We start from the raw sequence: 18,282 nt of genomic DNA on the forward strand, positions 1-18,282 counted from the left end.
AAACCTTGTTGACCTTATATTGTGCGATATATCACGCAGTTTCTCTTTGGGTCACATGTGCCCCTGCTGGAATTTATGTAGGCTACCAATATATCATAATAATGTTTTCATTGATTTAGTGTTTCGCTAAAAATTCAAGTTATAGCTAAAAAGCGAAAATAGATCATTAAAGTTATTCTGCTTACAAATATATTCCGTAAATCAGAGCAGTATATGTTCATGTCAAATAAATTTTTCGTGATTCAGGCCCTTTTTAAGCATTGTTTGACCAAACCGGTAGCTGTTTAATCATTCACTTTAATACTTCACTCGTGGCCTTAACCTTAGTTCTGAGGAATTTTACGTCAAGTAAAAATGGGAAGATGTTATTTGCAAAAGGCAAATAACGTTTCTTTACGATCGTATACGAGAGAGAATCCGTTTAAAATACGACTTTAAACTAGGCGATAAAATTTTGCAATCGGGAACAACCCAACCGTGACGCTTACATGGAAAAAAATGAAAAAAGCAACTTTTTCTGCTCTGATTGCTTTGCAAGCTTGAAAAGCGTTTTTACAAAGAGCCGACAAACTTAACCGCAAACCCGTCAAAATAAAACAATTCCGCATATTTTTTAGGTTTTTATAAGCGCATTTTGGTCGAGTTTTGTCAGAGAAAGCGCGAATAAATAATTACGGCGTGCTAAGTCGTTATTTATGGAGCGCCGCCGCGCCGCCCTATATAAGTTTCGGCTGAATGAGTACGCGCCGCTAGCGGTTCCCCAGCCATCGTCGTTGAAGGAACTCACTTTGGGTGTGCCACTGCTTTTCAACAGTCCCATGACAGTTGCCGTAAAGCAGCTACATGCAAGGCCTCTCTGATTTCGGGCTATTTATAGCATTATGGCGCCGCTGACCTCGTTTTTTTCCCATTTTCTGTCGCAGTGTTGTTCTAGGTGTGCTATCTTACGAGAATTTGTCGCTTTTTAATGGTGGTTTTAGTTTTTAGTTGTGAAAGGTTGTTGAGGTAAAGGCGGCTCCCATAAGTTGGTGCTGCTATAGGTTACCTGATGTATTGTGTTTCCGAATGATATATTAATCGTGTTTAAATGTTAAATTGTTGTATCAGAATGAGTAAAATGATAAAAGTTTAAAATTAAGTCAGTATTTAAGCTTTAAAAGTCTTTTCAGTAGTGTTAAAAAAGGTAATCAATCAGTTTGTATTTTCACACAGTTCAGTATTGATACACAGAAAAAATATTGGTTAAATTATGCAAAATATATTTTAAACAGGAATGTAGCAATATTCAAGAATTAAAAAAAACAGAATAATTAAATTCTTAGGCAAAAGCATGATATATAACTTTTTTGTTGGTTTAACAATTTGTGGCCTATTTGTATTTTAAAAGGTTAATATTCTTTGTTGCTGGTCTAGAATCCAATCACTTTTTACAGTAACGAACGACTCATGAAACGAATTGTCAAAATTGAAATTGCAAGAAAGAAATAAATATATAAAATAATACTTGACCCAACCGAACCCAAATGCCAACTCGCACCCTAACACAAATAATATAGGCAATATAAACCACCAGACGAAAATGTAATAGGATTCTAGACCAGTGCCAACATTTTTTTTGCATAAAAGCATCATCTTTAAAATCAAAAAAGACTATTTATTGTTGTATTCTAATTACATTTGCATTTACTGTTTCAAAGTGATCAACTTAAAAGCTGTTTAATTTTATTGATACTTATTCTAAATCAAGAATAGCTCGTAACTGAGGGCTGAAAAAATCCACCGGAAACCCTACAAACGAGCACTTCAACTGATATCTGTCTGCTTCGCACATGTAGCACACAGGAGTGGACAAGTCGACCATAAAATAATTTCCTCGGGCGGCGCGGACACAATTCTCGCAAAATGGCTTCGGTGCCAAATCAGAACGAGAATTTAATGACTTATAAACTGGTGGTTGTCGGTGATGGTGGCGTGGGTAAAAGTGCGCTGACGATTCAGTTTTTCCAGAAGATGTTTGTCGAAGAGTACGACCCGACAATAGAAGACTCGTACATTCAACACACCGATATTGACGGCCAATGGTGTATCCTCGATGGTAAGTGGACATGACATTGCTAAAAGTTTGAGAGACATTACATCTTTTTTGTTCAATATTCACTTCTTGGATTAATATGTTAATTATCAATTTTCAATTTTCAAATAAAACTTTTTTGTCAACTAAACTGTTTCTTATTTTATTTGTGTAACTGTAATCTAGCCCTTTTGTCTCCCTTGTCCATTTAGTACAGATTTACAACTTTTTGGCTTTTTTTAGGACTTTGTTTAAAAAATGTAGATATGCCTAGCCGCAATAACTGATTCCTAAGTTTTAGTTTTACTTTGCCCATGGTTTTGGTGTGATATGTATAAAAACTACAAGAAATAAAACATTGAAAAGAAATAAATCTGCATTCTAATGTTGGTTTGCACTGTCATTTAATTTCCTTTTCAATAGTCAGCAGTTTTTTCCATGAAGTTCCACCTTGTTAATTAAAGTTACATTATTTTTGTGAATTATTTTAGTCTTGGACACGGCAGGCCAAGAGGAGTTTAGTACGATGAGAGAACAGTACATGCGGACTGGTAAGTGGCCAAAATAGTTATTTTACTTACAAGTACGTTTATCTGCAAGTGTGTACAACTGTTATCATTAGTGGCCATTCTGACCAACGATAACGGTAGACATTTATAATACAGTGTTTTTCAACATTTTTGAGCCACAGATTACTTTATGCATTAAAATAATTTTGCCGAACACTAAACAAATGTTTATAAATAATAATGCATAAAAACAAACAACCCAACAAAAATTATTCACTTTCAGTTTTTTTTTAGTGTGAGAAACAAATGTAATAAGGCTGATAACAAAAGCGCCACTTATGTTCATTGTGTTTAACTTGCGATTTCCACCTTTGTTCTGTGGAATATTAGTCCAATAAATAGAAATTTATTGCGGAACACACATTTCACGGAATGCTAGTGTTTTGCAGAGCAGCGGCCGAAATCACTGTCATATACATTGAGAGCCTTCAAAATTGTAATTAGTTGATTAACTAAATTTTTTATTCATTTTCATCAACGCATTTCATTTAGCCCCCAAGCTCCCGGTGTGTAGAACCTAGGGATATTCCTAAAATTAAATCCTAATATAATATTTTTCATATATTTAAAAACAAAGAAAACATACAAATCACTTAGTATTGGTATTTTAGTGGATAACTGGTGTTGTCTTTTTTGTTCAAAGCATTTTCTATATAATTATTTGGATTATATTCATTTAAAAAAAAAAATTGCTATCTCCAAGCAATCCTAAAACTGTCAGCCAACAGACCCATAGACAAATAAACATATCTAAACATGTTTTAAATTAGCTTTTTTATTGCCAACTATTTACATTCTCTTCAAATACAGTAACCTTGTTATGATATGACCAAAGGCTTGTGCAAATATTAAATACTTTTTACTGCCCAAGGTTGTTAAGGCCAACTATAAATATTGACAGTTATGATTGATCTGGGATCACTATCAACATTTTAGTGGAATGTAAAAGGATTTTTAGCCTACTAAAGCCATACATCTATATTTTTTATACATCTGTATTTTTTTATATAATATTTTTTTTCTTCTTGTCAGCAATAAAATTTTGCTGTTTTATAGAGATATTTTTGTACATAATCTAGAAATCATATCACAATATAAAATTATCTTTTGAGTATATTGGTTGGAGGTTGTGGTAATAATGTCAAAGCCCATACAGAAGTAGGTAGCATTTTTAACAGTATTAGTTATGTCATTTCACTTTGTACAATGTACATAGGTATGAAATACATAAAAGTTAAATTTTAAAAACTGTGTGACAGTAAGGTTTTTATATTTTTGTATTTCATGTGGCAAGTTAAATCTATATTTCTGGACTGTTTTACAAAAGCAAAAGTAAATATATACATACTTTTTAACTGGTTGAATAACAAGGATTTATTTTTCTGTTTCATGAAATGTTTAGTTTAATTTTTTCTTATTTATTTTTTATGTTTAGTGAAATATAAGGCATGTGCTTGAACATTTTTTTACACATGTGTCTACTGTCTATTACTGTGAACTTCTCACGTTTTTAGTAGGAACAATATCTTAACACATGAAATTTAAGCAAGCATAAGATCATTGTAATTGTAACTTTATGTATCAATGGTTCACCATGAGCGAAAAAGAAGTTCCAACTGAGCGCATATGGATGTTGTAATATGAACTTCAAATAAAAATATGATTTTCTCACACCCAAACAAAAAGTCACATAAATGTGGTGTGACTGCATGTTAAAAGGGGGATGGGAAGTTAATGTAGCATTTGTTGAAACACTGCACACTAATCATTCTTCAACTTCCTGAACGTTTTTGTGCGTTGTGTGTTTCAGGTGACGGCTTTCTTATTGTGTACAGCGTTACGGACCGGGCCAGCTACGACCATGTACCAGAGTTTCACGAGCTCATTTTAAAAGTAAAAGACAAGTAAGTTGTAATGAAAAAACATAATTGTGTCTCTTTACCAGAATGACAATTTTCTTTCCAATAAAAGACATTGTTTTCTTGTCCGCAGGATATTGGCTGCTAAGTGTCACACATGCTACAATTTGCAACCAAAATTTTTATATGAAATAGGTTGCGAGTTAAAATATAATTTTATATTGTTATCACTGTGATCTTACTGCCGCAACTATTTTATCTAAATACTAATTGCTAATTTTCTGGTGTAGTTACACAAAGAAGCTATATTTCAAAAGACTATTGTATAAATACTCACAAACTGTTCCCTCAAAGAAACTGTGTTTTCGCTAAAAAAATTCCACAACAAGAACTTTGTCTTTGTGGTTGCATATTGACTGCTACAAGTTATATTCTACATTTAATATATATTATACAGTTTGTTGTTTTCAACCAAAATTATGATTCATTGAAAAGGTTAATACAAGCTTGGCATTAATAAGAATATACGAATGCCAAGCTGCTCAGGTTTTAAGTATGAGCCATAAACTCGTTAGTAATGTTGCATGAGTCAGCTTTGATTTCGTTCTTTTAAATTTGAAATTAATGCACTCTGTTCTCTTTACTGTACAACTGAAAATCATGTTGCACTGTTCAATGTTTTTAAACATTTTTCAGGCATTTTTTCCTACTTTTTCCTGATAAAGCACTGTTCCATAAAAGCATGTCAAGATTTTTAATACAGTTCGTGATTCAACAGTGCCACCTGATTTCCAGATTTAGAATTAGACAAATACGGCCACCGCCAAAGGCAAAAAATAAAACTGCCAGATCTACGATGAAAACAGCCCATTAAACCGTTTTTACTCAACAAAAATTGCTCTTTAAAAATCAAGGAAAACTAAAAAAAAAAATTATTAGTAAAAATAAAGCATCCTATTCTACTGCAAGATTATTGCAGTATAATATGCCCCATAAAGTTTTATCTTGTTTTGACTTCATTGGCCCAGGGTTTAATGGCCTAGGCGCTGTAAAAGGTATATATTTTGTGCAGAATTATTTAAATGCCAAGAATCATTACAATAAATGGCAAATAAGCTCTGTAAAAGGTATACTTTTTGTGCAGAATTATTTAAATGCCAAGAATCATTACAGTGAATGGCAAATAAGCTCTGTAAAAGGTATACTTTTTGTGCAGAATTATTTAAATGCCAAGAATCATTTCAATAAATGGCAAATAAGCTTGTTGTTTTATACTTATGGCATTGTTAGAGATTGGCTTATATTACGTTTTTACCAAAACTGATAACCAATTTTTTCGTTGGGTTTGCCGACCAATACCGATTTTTGTTTTTATAGATCTGGGATATGGTAATAATTTAATAATTTAAAATGAAATTGACCTATTTTAAAAATGAAACTTAGTTATTTAATGATGCATCTCTTATTTTTCAAATTAAACTTTGTTAAATTAGTCAGCCATGAAAATGAAATCAAAATGATGTTTTGTAAGTTCAAAACTTAGAAATTTTGTTCATTTATTGTAAAACACCAAATAATATATTCGTAGTGAAATATGGGCAAGATGACGTACCAAATTTAGCGATATCGATATATAATTGTAGAAGCTGAAAATCGGAGATATGTGCAGTAAACGAATATATTGGTCTATGACAAATTTGGAAGTTCAAAACATGGGAATTTTTTCAGTTTTATTAAAACACTAAAAATGTATTCATAGTAAAATATTGGCAAAGATCGTCTCAAATTTAGTAATAATGATAATGTATTGTAAAAGCTGAAAATTTGCTGATATTAGCAGTAAATCAATATATTTGTCTATCTTTAAAATAATTATGTTAATCATTGTGTCGCAGGTCTTCATTCCCTGCACTCCTAGTGGCCAACAAAGTAGACTTGGTTCATCAGCGAGTTGTACGGGAGGATGAGGGACAAGAGATGGCCAAACGATTTGGGGTAAGACAAACTGTTGAATTCGGCCATTTTACCTTAGACGTGATTAAAGTAGCTATTTTTTTCTGTAACAGCATCCTTTTTTTTATATTTATTGTATGACTGGGAATCATTGTGTTAAATCAGTGTTTCGCAACCTTTTTTGGCTAGCGGCACCCTACAGAAATTTTAAATAGTTCGCGCGGCATCCTTGCTTCTATTTTCGCTGAGTGGTTAACTTCAATTAACTGTACAACAAGGTAGAAAAAGCCTTTTTAATTTTTAAAACTTTTATGTTACACAACAAATTGTATGAAGAAGCTTACCAATAGAACAAAAATTGGAATCCTAAGAAATTTGAAATATCTCTTGGCACCCTTGAGCATTAAAAATAGCACCCTGGAGTGCCGCGGCACCCCGGTTGAGAACCATTGTGTTAAATCAATGGTTCCCAGCCTATGGGTTGTGACCAAAAATTAGGTTGTTTGTGAATTGGTTTGTTTGATGACTGCAGTCTGCAGTTTTTAACTTGGTATGATTATTATTGAGTTTAGAGCAGTGGTTCTCAACCTTTTTCATCTTACGGATCGGTAAAATTTCAAAACAAATTTTGCGGACCGGTGGACCTTCAAAAATCAAAATCAACCCAAAATGCAAATATCACTAGAGTATGCAACTTAAAAGCAAAGAATGGAAACTTAAATTCAATGAGCAATTTGCTGCTGTCTCTTTGATATCATACGTGTTGTTATACGTGGTTCTATCAAAGTTTTTCATATACAACTGGTCCTAAAATTTAAGACTTAAACAAGTTGTAGCCTACTTTTAAACAGTTGGCCACAATACTTGCATTGTGTCGTACGATAAATTCCAAAGTAGACCATTAACTCTATGTTACGTCACAATGTTGCAAATTACGAAGCTGGCGAAGTTCTAAATTTGATGGACAAGCCTTGAGCATCTTGCATTTTGTAGTTGAGATTTAAGATTGCAATATATTTGGCGGACCGGCAGGAAAGTTGATGTGGACCTGCACCGGTCCGCGGACTGGGGGTTGAGAACCACTGGTTTAGAGCAATATTTTTTTTATTTAATAATAAGTCTAGTCCTTGACTTTTAAGTCATTACAACGCTGGGTTTTGGTTCTGAAAAAACGAATACAGGATTTGGTTGTCCCCTATAGTGGTATAATAGGTCAAAATGCCAATTAGGTGTTGAAAGATCGTTTTTAATTGGTTGCCCTTTTTCCTTGCAGATTCCCTACATAGAAACGAGTGCTAAAGATCCCCCGCAGAATGTAGACAAAGCATTTCAAAATGTGGTGAGACTTATCAGGTGGGTTGGCCCTTTTATTTTATTTATTATGAAGGTTTACACAACTTTGAACTTCTATAGCAGTCTGGCACAAACCCTTTGAATCTTTAAAAGTTTTTGGATGTTTCTGAATTGATTTTATGGCCAGTTTAAGTTCTTTATTTAGCGAGTTTGAAAATAGAACAATTTTTTTATGTTGTTGTTATTTATGTTTGTTGTGAACAATTTTTTTATGTTGTTGTTACCATTTTTTTTATGTTGTTGTTATTGTATTTAGTTTTAAAGTACATTAAAAAACACATTAAAAACATAAAAAAAGTCCTAAAAACCTGTCATTTTTTTCAAAAAGTATTTTCATAAAAGTGTGTGGCACCCCAGGTAGCTTTTAGGGGAACATACTTGTTGAAAAAAAAAACTAATTCAAACGTTGACAAAATAAAATGCTACCTAGTTCTGTATGGACTTTGATATTCATTCTAGATCGAAATACAACCTCTGTCCTCCGTCCGTTATCTTAAAAAAAAATTTCGAAACGTTTACAAACGTTTACAAACACCACCAACTTCTGTATGGCCTGAACTTATTATCTTAAGCATTTTTTTTAAATACGTTTAAAAAAATATGTTAACTTCTGTATGGGCTTTGATATCAATTCTATGCCTAACTACAACGTCAAGCCAATGTCTTTATTCGAAACGTTCAAAAACGCCACCTAGTTCTGTATGGGCTTTGATGTACTTAATAAACATAACTTAATATAAAAAATATAATACCCTCTTCTGTACCTAAAAACAAATTATCCGACACAACTAAAAACTCTAACCGTTATATTAGGATTTATTCAAAACGTTCGCAAAACGCAGTATGATCTTAATTTAACCATAGCTTATGATTGCATGTTATGAGACTTGTTTAAAAACGTTAAAAATATACCTTCTTGCAGGCAAGAGATTCCCGCAAACCGTGACAGCACGCACTCCGGCGAAAGCACAAAATGTTGCTGTACAATCCAGTAAGCGCCCTGAGCAGCAAGCGAACACCAGGATGGGTCGACAACACAACGGCAGCCCTGGCCCAGCCCGCGCCCCACTCGCCCCAACTTCTTTATTACCCCAAGAAGATAACACACCTTTTCTCGGAGACAGAGTTGTAACCTTCAAGGACATTTTGCCTTGGAGTAGATGATATTTAAAGCTTGTAGATTTCAACCTGGATAACTGCACCTTGACCCACTGACCTTTAATCTTTACTGTTGAGTTTGACCTTGATGGTTTGATTTGACGTTGAAGGTCAAATTGTCAGCGTTGTTGTTTTTGTAACATTGGCAACTGAACAAAATCCACGTGGTTGGTTGTTTGACCTTTACTGCTGAATTTGACCTTGAAGAAGATATTTAACCAAGGGATATGATCGTCAAAGTTGCATATTTGACCTTGGGAGAAAAAGTACTAATCGCTTCTGTTAAACAGACAAGTAAAATACCACGTGGTCGTTTTTTGACCTTGACGGTCGACCTTCAACGTCGTCAGATCAGAAAAAAATCCCAAAACCAAGTCAACCTTGACCTTTTGGGTGCGCGCGGGCTTTGTTTTCTCTTTTGTTCTGTTTGAAGAAAAAGACTAACAACTAATACGAAGTTCATCCTTGTCGCCCTCTGCTGCCCCCCTGTCCGCATGGGGACGCCCACGAGTCAGCCAAACCTGTTGTTCCGCTTGAGTGAGTTACTGGACGCTGATGCTGCTCGGCGAAAAAAGCGACGCGAAAACTTGACGTTTGTTTTGGAAAACCTTCAATTTCAAATGAAATAAACGCGGTCGGCCATTTTTGCGTCGGATTTTCGACGCTCGCTTTAACGATTGAAAATCGAACGGGTAATTTAAATAGCTTTTTGCCAATTGATGGGACCCTCGTTTTGTTTTAGCTCTTTTGCAGTACCTTAAAACGCATTTTTTTTTTCAATTAGTAGTAGAAAATCGGACAGTATTGACTTTTCCGCAGGCGTTTTCGAGAAAAAGTACAGTTAAAATAAGACTTGCTGATGCGCGTTTTCCCAGCCAAGCCATGCTTTTAGGTAATGACCGAAAAATACGCTCGCTCTATCTTTCCTGTCCCGAAAAATCACCTAGTTTTTGTGTTGGAATGGTAAACAATGCACTTCTGGTCAATTTTATTCCGTTTCAATCAACTTGAGTCGTCGACTAAACGCTTTATATCTCGTTCTTTTAATGGTGGGACTTTTTCTTACAAGAATATCAAATTTCCAGACCACCCCTTAACATATCTGATACTTAGTTTATTGCAATACTTCGGATCGGCACCGATACCTCTAGAAGTATCGTTGGAGTAACGATACTACCACTTAAAGATCGGACATCTCTTATCCCTTTGAAACAATCTCTATCGTTCGTTAAAATTCGCTGTTTAAAGTGTTTTTTGATGAAATCTTTGCGGGTCAAACCTACAAATAGGTCACTACACCCAACAGTCTGTTTATTTTGGGCAAATTCGCGAGGTTGTGAGTTCCAATCCCGTCGGCGACCATCCCCTTATCCACAACTCGGGTGCCAACCGATTAAATAACTCAACATGCTTCTATCTACCGACAAAATACAAACGTGCTCGTCTGTCTTTATACTTATTTCCCTAACGCTCTGTTATGACTTATATGTGTGTGTGTCTTTGTTTCAAATCGTCTACCGAAAAAGCCGCCAACCATGGCATTTAAGAATCAATTTACCAGGGGTTATGCTTTTTTTTCGATGGGGGAGGTTTCGCCCCTCCCTCCTCTTAAATAGTGCGCCATATTGGTCAAATTTGAAACACTCTCTTTGGGGCTAACTTAAAATAACGGCTTTCCGTTTAAAAAAAAAACCTGAAGAAAAAACGATAAAATATCACTTTAGAAGTATTTTTATAGTTTGAAAATATCGCGTAATACCTAAGCAGTGGTTCTCAAACCTTTTTTATTCGTTTTTTTCGCATAAATGTGTGGCGCAACCCCTTTTCGACATACTATACGTCTATCCTAAAATAGGTTTCTATATAATTTTCCTAGACGCTCGCCAAACAGCTATACCTTTTCCGCCGCTCTAGAGGGAGAGACTAGATTGTAATGTGCTTATCTATTTTGAAAATGAAATCGTCGTATATATTTATTTACCACTCGCAACACTTTTTCCCGGCCCGCACATTAACCGACTTTCAAAGTTCTGCTGCGACGTTTTTCAAGCCTGTTTGCATTTTAACGCGCGAGGTGCGAAGTTGCAATTATTTTCGGCCGCCATTTTTTGTCCCAACGCCTCTTTCGATGGTTTCGTGCGATTTTTGTTGCTGCTCTTGCTTGAAACCTAATTGGCGACCCGAAGTGTTTCACCTTGAAAATTGCGGGGTATGGAATAACACGGGGCACCTATCTTTATCGCATCAATTAAATAATGCCTTAGGTATATAGCGTCGTGTTAATTTCGCTGCGTTGCATGTTTTAGGATGGGGGTTCACACAAAAGCCGGTATTTCCAAATTTGCAACTCTTTTCAGGCTAAAGTTTCTTTGGAACAAAAACACGGCAAAAGCTGTTAAATTTACGTTTTTGAAAATATAGTATATTTAAGCGTTGCGTATTTTACATGGATCACTAAAAGACGCAGATTTATTTGAAATTTTTTTTACAAAAGCAGAATAAAAACAGTTTTTTAGCCTTTCGCCATATTAAGGTTTAAAGCCCCTCATTATACCCGTTTCTCAGTACCTACTTGTTTAAAAAATTAATAAATACCATTCTAAAACATTATAATAGATTTATTCTCCACTTCACATTTGCTCACACGTGTTCAACTAATTTAACGTCTCATATGATTTTTTTGAAAAAGGTAACTACGGAAAAGCCTTAAACTTTTTAGAATAATGATTTTTTGTCCTTTTTCAGACATTTTAACCAAATCTGTGGCAAAAAATAAAGCCTATAAAATTCGATATTTTTTGAAAGATCCAGTAAATTAGCTAAAGGGTGAAAGATGGCACGAAGTAGATTTTTTAAAGAAGCCTGGCAATTTAAAAAAATGTCATAAAACCACTTAAACTCAGTTTTAAAACGAATTAAATCCCTGAAACGCGTTCAGTTCACAACACACAACGCCCCTCGGCATCTGATCAGCACGAAAAGTTACTTGGAGCGCAGCTCTTTCTACGTTACTGACAGCGCAGTGTGAAGTACCTTGATCTGTTCCGTACAACTCGAACCCGCGTCGTTCTGCTGATGCCGCCATCTTCGTTTTACCCCTGGGTGTGTTTGTCTTTTTTTGGCGCCGTGTTTTTCCCCTCTTTTGGGCTGCGCGTGGCTTTTTCCCTTTTTGAGCAAATCGTGGTTTTTGTCCCAATTCAATTAATGAAATTCTAGTATAATACATGATATAAAACTTACCTGCTTGTGTTTTCTCATATCTAGGGCGAATATTTTTTGACTTGTCGAAAATTTTGTCAAAATTTGTCAATATTTTTGTCAGTTAAAATCGAATAAAATTGCACATAAATCGCTTACAAAATTAAAACAAAACTAAAGTCGCCTTTTTGAAATTGGTCGTTCGGTTATTTTGAAATTTATCTTTCATTTTATCAACAAAAAAAATTAGTTTTGATATAAGTTCAAAGTCATTTTACCCGTATTATATCTTTATTAGAGCAATATACAGTGTAAAAAACGCGTGATTAACGACGCCTAGGTTATTTAACTCTAATGTATTTCTAACAGGTCAAAATTTTGTCAAAATAAATTATTTTCAGGTCAAAATTTTAATTTTTCAGGTTCCCTACTCCTATCTTAAACAGTCTTGGTTAAATATTCGTGGAACAAACAAAATGAGACTTACACGAGAGGCATCGAAATTAGGGGTTCTTTAAACTATGTTTTGGCACAGTAAGCTTTAATTAGGCTTTCGTGGACCCCCAAGAGGTCCATGGACTAAGTTTAACAAACGCTGATCTAAATAAATCTTGGATCTCTGAATAATTATTATGAAGTTTTAGCCATTGTTAACAAATCACCAAAGGACTTTTACCTTGAAAGATATTTTGTCTCAACATAATTAACAAACGTAGATAGCGTGCTTCTGTATAAACTGATTTTTTTCTAAAATTTGGTTAATAATGTAGTTCGATGTCTCTGAGCCCTGTATACATATGTCATGTAGAGGAAGGTGCTAGGAAGTAAGATTACCCTAATTTAGGCTTGTTCGCATGGACTGTTTTGGATTTTTCAGTTTTTAATCTAAAATTGTTTAGCACTAAGTTTAGCCATCAAGAAGAATTAACTTTTTGTCAGATTTAAATAAGTCATCATATAGTGTCAGGTTTGGGGGTTTGTAACCTAAGATTTTTGGCCATTGTGCGATTTTTTTAATCAACTTACAAATATAGATAGAAATGTTCGACATGTGGTTTGATGCATTATAGCCTACAATGAAACATATGTACACACATACGAGTGTTAACAACTGAGATCTAGTCCTTCTGAAGCTGCTTTTTGACCAACGACAGTTTTGCTTAATTGAGAATATAGTTATAAATATAGGGATGTTCGATAATACCGGACGGAGTCCATACTGGATCCCAAGTATAGTAGATTATCGGTACTCGTCCGATACTAGGTTGGTATCGGTGCCGATCCGAGTGAACCGCTTTTGTTCCGGTTCAGCTCCGGTTCGCCTAAATTTGTTTTCAAAACCGGTTTATAAAGTTCCGGTTCGGATGCAATATGAGATGAAAATGTGGGTCAATAAATGCAGAGTTACGCGGCGTAAACAAGCTGCTCGTTATTGAAATATCTGAAAAATAAAAAAACTAACGTTTTATGCAATTACTATTCATTATCTTTCATAAAATTTTGAACATGACATAGATTAACTCTGTAAAATACATGTTGTTACGTCATTCTGGAGTGAACCGCTTTTGTTGACAGGTTCGGTTAAGGTTCTGGTTTATTCAAAATATTGGGTTCAGTTCCGGTTCGGCTCATTAGAATCTTACATAAAACGGTTCAGGTTCGGTTACGGTTCGGGAAAAATTGGACCAAAACCGGTTCATAAAGTTCCGGTTCGACTCCCTGGATTCGTGGTACTTCTTGCTCAAAAATATTGGGTATCGGAATACGATGTCAGGCAACCCTGTAGCCTACATATATTTATAAGCGTATTTACTTTAAAGGTTGTAACACAGAAACCAAAATTCTGGCTTTTCAGCTAGTGCCATTCTGATTCAGAATTTCGCTTAGCTCATATTACAACGCGAATTTTTAACGTAAAACAAATCTAAAAAACACCACACCGCAAGTAAATTAGAAGTGTATTAATAATTGTAAGTAAAGAACGGAATGCTACCGATGCTAATTAATTATAAAGCATCCTCTACAAGAACAAAAAAAACATAGAAAAAAGCAAAAACTTCAGTCGCACGAGCCATCTTTCCAACCGTCCCTCCATCGCTCGAGAACTTTGGAGCAATCGAACTCTTTCTTGCCCAACTTTCGGTTTACGATGTTGTGCTGCTGGCAAAACCAGTCCGACAGTGTGTAGCGGTTTTTCACATCTGGGGGACTGGTTTTCTTGCTTTAAAAGAGTAAATGAATTTTTTTTTTCAGGTAAAAAACATGAAAAACATTTTTTTGGTCAAAAATGAAGAAAAAGAAGAAGAACGAACTTGTTTTGTTTGTAAAAAAAGGTTGATATTTATTACATTGCTAAAGTTTTCTTCGACAAATAAAACTTGTGTAATAGTTTAATAATGTGAAACCTAAGATAAGCCCAGTTAGTTATGTTATATTCACAACAAATTATTACGCGAAGTGATGTCCAATATAAAGAAACAGAGTTAATTCATAAATTGTAAAATTACCTGAATTATCACAACAAATACTGGCAAAAATTAAACTAAAGACCTTTTACTTGTTTTTTTTAAAGCATATTTAAATTAAATTGCGACAGTATTCAGAACAGAACATTAAGTTCGCAGAGAGACATTGTATCTACACCTAATATTTTTTAAACCTTATAATACCATACCGGATTATGTTGCTGCCTTTTCTAAAACAAAAAATTTAGAAACATTTTTGTATTATACTTTTTGAAATTTTTGCTGACAATTTACCTTTCTTGAAAATCGCTAGCACAATGCTCACAGGGGTAGAACTTCGCAAAAAGATCAATGAATTTTGTCATGTTGGTCTGTTGGATTGGCTTCGGGGTTTCAGGGTAGTATGCCGCCATCGTGTGGAGAAATGACCAGGTATTTCTTCCGAGTTCTTCAACGTCAGCAGGACAGTCATGCCGTGAAGCGATGGGATTTTCGTTTGTTGGGGCATTTGTGTTTGATTTTGACTAAAAGAAGTTTTACGAACTTTATTTGCTTGAAGAAAAACAACAATTTTATTACACTTTTAAACTCCATTGTAGGTATTATAAAGAAAGTCCAAGTCAAGGTAATAGTCCAAAAGACTTAAGTCAAGTCAAATCATTGACTTAAATCATATCAGTACTGGTAAATATGCCTTTTATAAAGTTCAGACCAGGGCTGGGGAGCCAACGTAAAATAGTATTAGCTCCGGCTCCAGCTCCGGAGCCATCAGGCAATTATTAAATGGCTCCGGCTCCAGATCCGGAGTTGTAAAACTCAATCCTTTGGCTCCGGCTCCAGCTCCGGAGTAGTAAAACTCATATCCTTTGGCTCCGGCTCCAGCTCCGGAGCCATCAAACACACACCCAACGACTCCGGCTCCAGCTCCGGTGCCACCAGTCACTTATTCAATCGCAAGTTTTAAAAATTGCTTTTGGCTAACTAACGTTGGAGATGGAACAAAATATAATTTCTTAGCTTTAGCACCACAAATTAAAAAATGGCTTCAGCTTCACAAAAATAATAAAAAGGGCTCCAGCTCCGGCTCCGGCTCCACAAAAATAATAAAAATGGCTCCGGCTCCGGCTCCAGCTCCACAAAAATAATATAAATGGCTCCGGCTCCGGCTCCAGCTCCACAAAAATAATAACAATGGCTCCGGCTCCGGCTCTGGCTCCAGAGAAAATGCTTAGCTCCGGGCTCCAGCTCCGGCTCCCCAGCCCTGGTTCAGACACCATTAAAAAATAAAAAATGCAAACATTTGTAGTTTTCATGTAAACTTGAGACCATTTAAAATCCAATTAATGCTAGTAATCATATTAGTATCATACAGCCCATAATTGCAAAATAAAACATCCTTTAAAACAACACTTTTGGAGTTTTAAAGCACACAAAACAAAATGATTCCAAAAAAAAAATATTTTAAACAGTTGAGCAATGTTTACTGGAAGAGAGCACGTTTGTGTTGTAGTTACTTTAAATTTCACATCAGCACAACCTACTTACAGGTTAAAAAAGATTTTTATTATTGTGTTGTTATAAGTTGAAGAGTTGCTCAAGCCAAATGTTTACTAGAGAACAATAATTGTGGATTAGCCTTCTGAATATTTTAACCACACATCATTTCACATACCAGTGTTGTCAATTGCATAGAATTCACTGCTTTTAATTGACTTTGCTAAACCGGGCATGAATTTAAATTTACTCTCAAAAAATACTATATTATTTCCCCCAAATCACAGAATTGTTTCAGACAAAACACTTGACCTGACTTAGATCATCGAGGCAAAAAATAAACTTTGACTTAAGCCATTGTTGCAAGTGACCTGGCCTTAGGCTGAAAAGTTAGGCCTGCACAGTTATGGAAAGTATGGCAAGTGCAACCCATGATTTTTTTCAACAGACTGGGCCTGCACCCCTAGGAAATAAGCACCCAGTTTTCCCATATTTTATCATGGCAGGGTGCACTTTTAACCTTTGTTGCACCTGGTTACCCCATTTTTTCGGCTGTGCACCCACAAGATTCACTGTGGAAAGTATGGCAGATCTTGTGAGTATATTTGGGGTGCAGTTTAGATATTTTTTTCGGGGTTCACTTTTGAAACGTTGAAAAAATCTCATGCATGTACTTGCCATACTTTCCACAGTGGCCCAAGATCTGCCATACTTTCCACACAGGGGCCAGCAGGAGGAATAAATCCTTGTCCTTGGCCAGGGTTTTGGCACTGGTCTAGAATCCTTCACACATTTTGATTCAGGCGTTTGTATTGTTAACATTATTTAGGTTGTGGTGCGGTTTGACAGTTGGGTTTGTTTAGGTTAAGTGTTAATATAATATTTATTCTCACATATTTATTTCTTTCTTGCAATTTCAAGTGTTACAACTCGTTTTGTTACTACAAAAAAGTGATATGATTCTAAACCAGCGCCAGGGTTTTGAACATATGACTTGAACTAAATTCACTTCAAAAAGGGTTTACAAAACTACCACATGTCTACCACTCAGGCTCTTACCTGCTGCTGATCATTAGAAGTCTTCGTCTTTCTCCAAGACTTGAAATCGTCACAAACACGGCACGCGCGGCGCCCTTTGTAGTCAAGGGAATCCTCCTTTGTCCCGCCTGGCGCTGAAAACTTGCTTTCGTGTCTTTCCATTGCAGCAAAACCGCTCGAACATGTTACTGTCAGTCCATTATTTTACCCCAACTTCGTTTCATGACTTGCGCTTTTTCTAAGACATGATGAAAGTTAAGTGAAATAGGAACGACCCACATGTCTAAATGTTTGACGCCATTTTTGATCATTTGTTTTGTTAGCATTTTAAAATGTGTTATAGGCCAAGTTGTAGGCTAAATTGTAACTTGATTTAAGTATACTCAAGTCACGGTTGTCAAACAACTGAAATATTTTGCAAAACTTGACTTGACTTAGTCTTTTGGATAAATGACTTGGGTTGTCATGAAGCGTTTTCAATAAGCATTTTTGCGTACAGAATAACTTGCTTGCCACAGGTTGCGTTTTTGTTGTTTTTTAGTGAAGTATTGCTCATCATCTGGCACGTTAACTAATTTGAATAGTTTAATTTGTACGACAAGAAATTGACTTCCTTTAATTATGACATGATTGGGACAACTAATGATTAGGACTGGCACTTGTTATTAACTCAAAAATACTTAAATTGGACTTCAGTTTATTTACACCCTGTTAAAGAAGTTCTTTAGTTGATTGATGCTGACAAGTTACTTTTAAAAATATTCAGAACTTAGGCTATTTACTTTCTTAGGAGGTCTCAGCCTTACTAGTTTTTCATTGGTAACAGGTTAGATATCTGGGTGAATCTATAAAACGTTTTTACTGCAATTTGCCTTGTTATCATATCTTTATATTTATCTTACCGTACATAAGCATGTAACTTACAACATACACAGATACGAACAAACTCTTCTTCTTTCGATATAAGTTATTAGTTTTTAAACTAGTTTGAATAAATCTTCGAAAATCACGGGCTATCGAATACAATATATATTACTCAAATTTCGTTTTTTAAGAAAATGGAATTTTTGAAAACTTATAAACACAACACTCTCCTAATAGTGCAGAAAATCGACATTTAAGTA

The 18,282-nt window shown here is 35.1% G+C and overlaps 2 protein-coding genes across 2 annotated transcripts; one reads left to right on the top strand and one right to left on the bottom strand.

Annotated features, from left to right (window-relative positions):
• Positions 1-1,702: 1,702 nt before the first annotated feature.
• LOC146165462 (ras-related protein M-Ras-like) lies at positions 1,703-11,773 on the top strand. Its single transcript, XM_083380409.1, has 6 exons — positions 1,703-2,095; positions 2,563-2,622; positions 4,451-4,544; positions 6,395-6,494; positions 7,726-7,805; positions 8,728-11,773. The coding sequence occupies exons 1-6, from the start codon at positions 1,903-1,905 to the stop codon at positions 8,798-8,800; spliced, it is 600 nt and encodes a 199-aa protein (XP_083236535.1). The 5' UTR covers positions 1,703-1,902; the 3' UTR covers positions 8,801-11,773.
• Positions 11,774-14,113: 2,340 nt separating this feature from the next.
• LOC146165463 (FAD-linked sulfhydryl oxidase ALR-like) lies at positions 14,114-17,384 on the bottom strand. The gene is made up of 3 exons (XM_083382389.1): positions 17,180-17,384; positions 14,921-15,150; positions 14,114-14,382 (listed from the first exon to the last, which is right to left on the bottom strand). Exons 1-3 carry the CDS (start codon positions 17,318-17,320, stop codon positions 14,220-14,222), a joined length of 534 nt encoding a protein of 177 aa, XP_083238515.1. The 5' UTR covers positions 17,321-17,384; the 3' UTR covers positions 14,114-14,219.
• Positions 17,385-18,282: the final 898 nt, after the last annotated feature.

This window comes from Ascidiella aspersa, chromosome 2 (assembly GCF_963924565.1).
Source record: "Ascidiella aspersa chromosome 2, kaAscAspe10.2, whole genome shotgun sequence".
NCBI lineage: Eukaryota > Metazoa > Chordata > Ascidiacea > Phlebobranchia > Ascidiidae > Ascidiella > Ascidiella aspersa.

Excerpts from the sequence above, each read along its gene's own strand:
- LOC146165462 (XM_083380409.1), top strand. The coding sequence starts at position 1,903 with ATGGCTTCGGTGCCAAATCAGAACGAGAATTTAATGACTTATAAACTG. Across the intron at positions 2,096-2,562 it reads CCAATGGTGTATCCTCGATG|TCTTGGACACGGCAGGCCAA; the intron begins GTAAGTGGACAT and ends GAATTATTTTAG. Across the intron at positions 2,623-4,450 it reads AGAACAGTACATGCGGACTG|GTGACGGCTTTCTTATTGTG; the intron begins GTAAGTGGCCAA and ends TGTGTGTTTCAG.
- LOC146165463 (XM_083382389.1), bottom strand. The coding sequence starts at position 17,320 with ATGGAAAGACACGAAAGCAAGTTTTCAGCGCCAGGCGGGACAAAGGAG. Across the intron at positions 15,151-17,179 it reads CTTCTAATGATCAGCAGCAG|TCAAAATCAAACACAAATGC; the intron begins GTAAGAGCCTGA and ends AACTTCTTTTAG. Across the intron at positions 14,383-14,920 it reads GCTAGCGATTTTCAAGAAAG|CAAGAAAACCAGTCCCCCAG; the intron begins GTAAATTGTCAG and ends ACTCTTTTAAAG.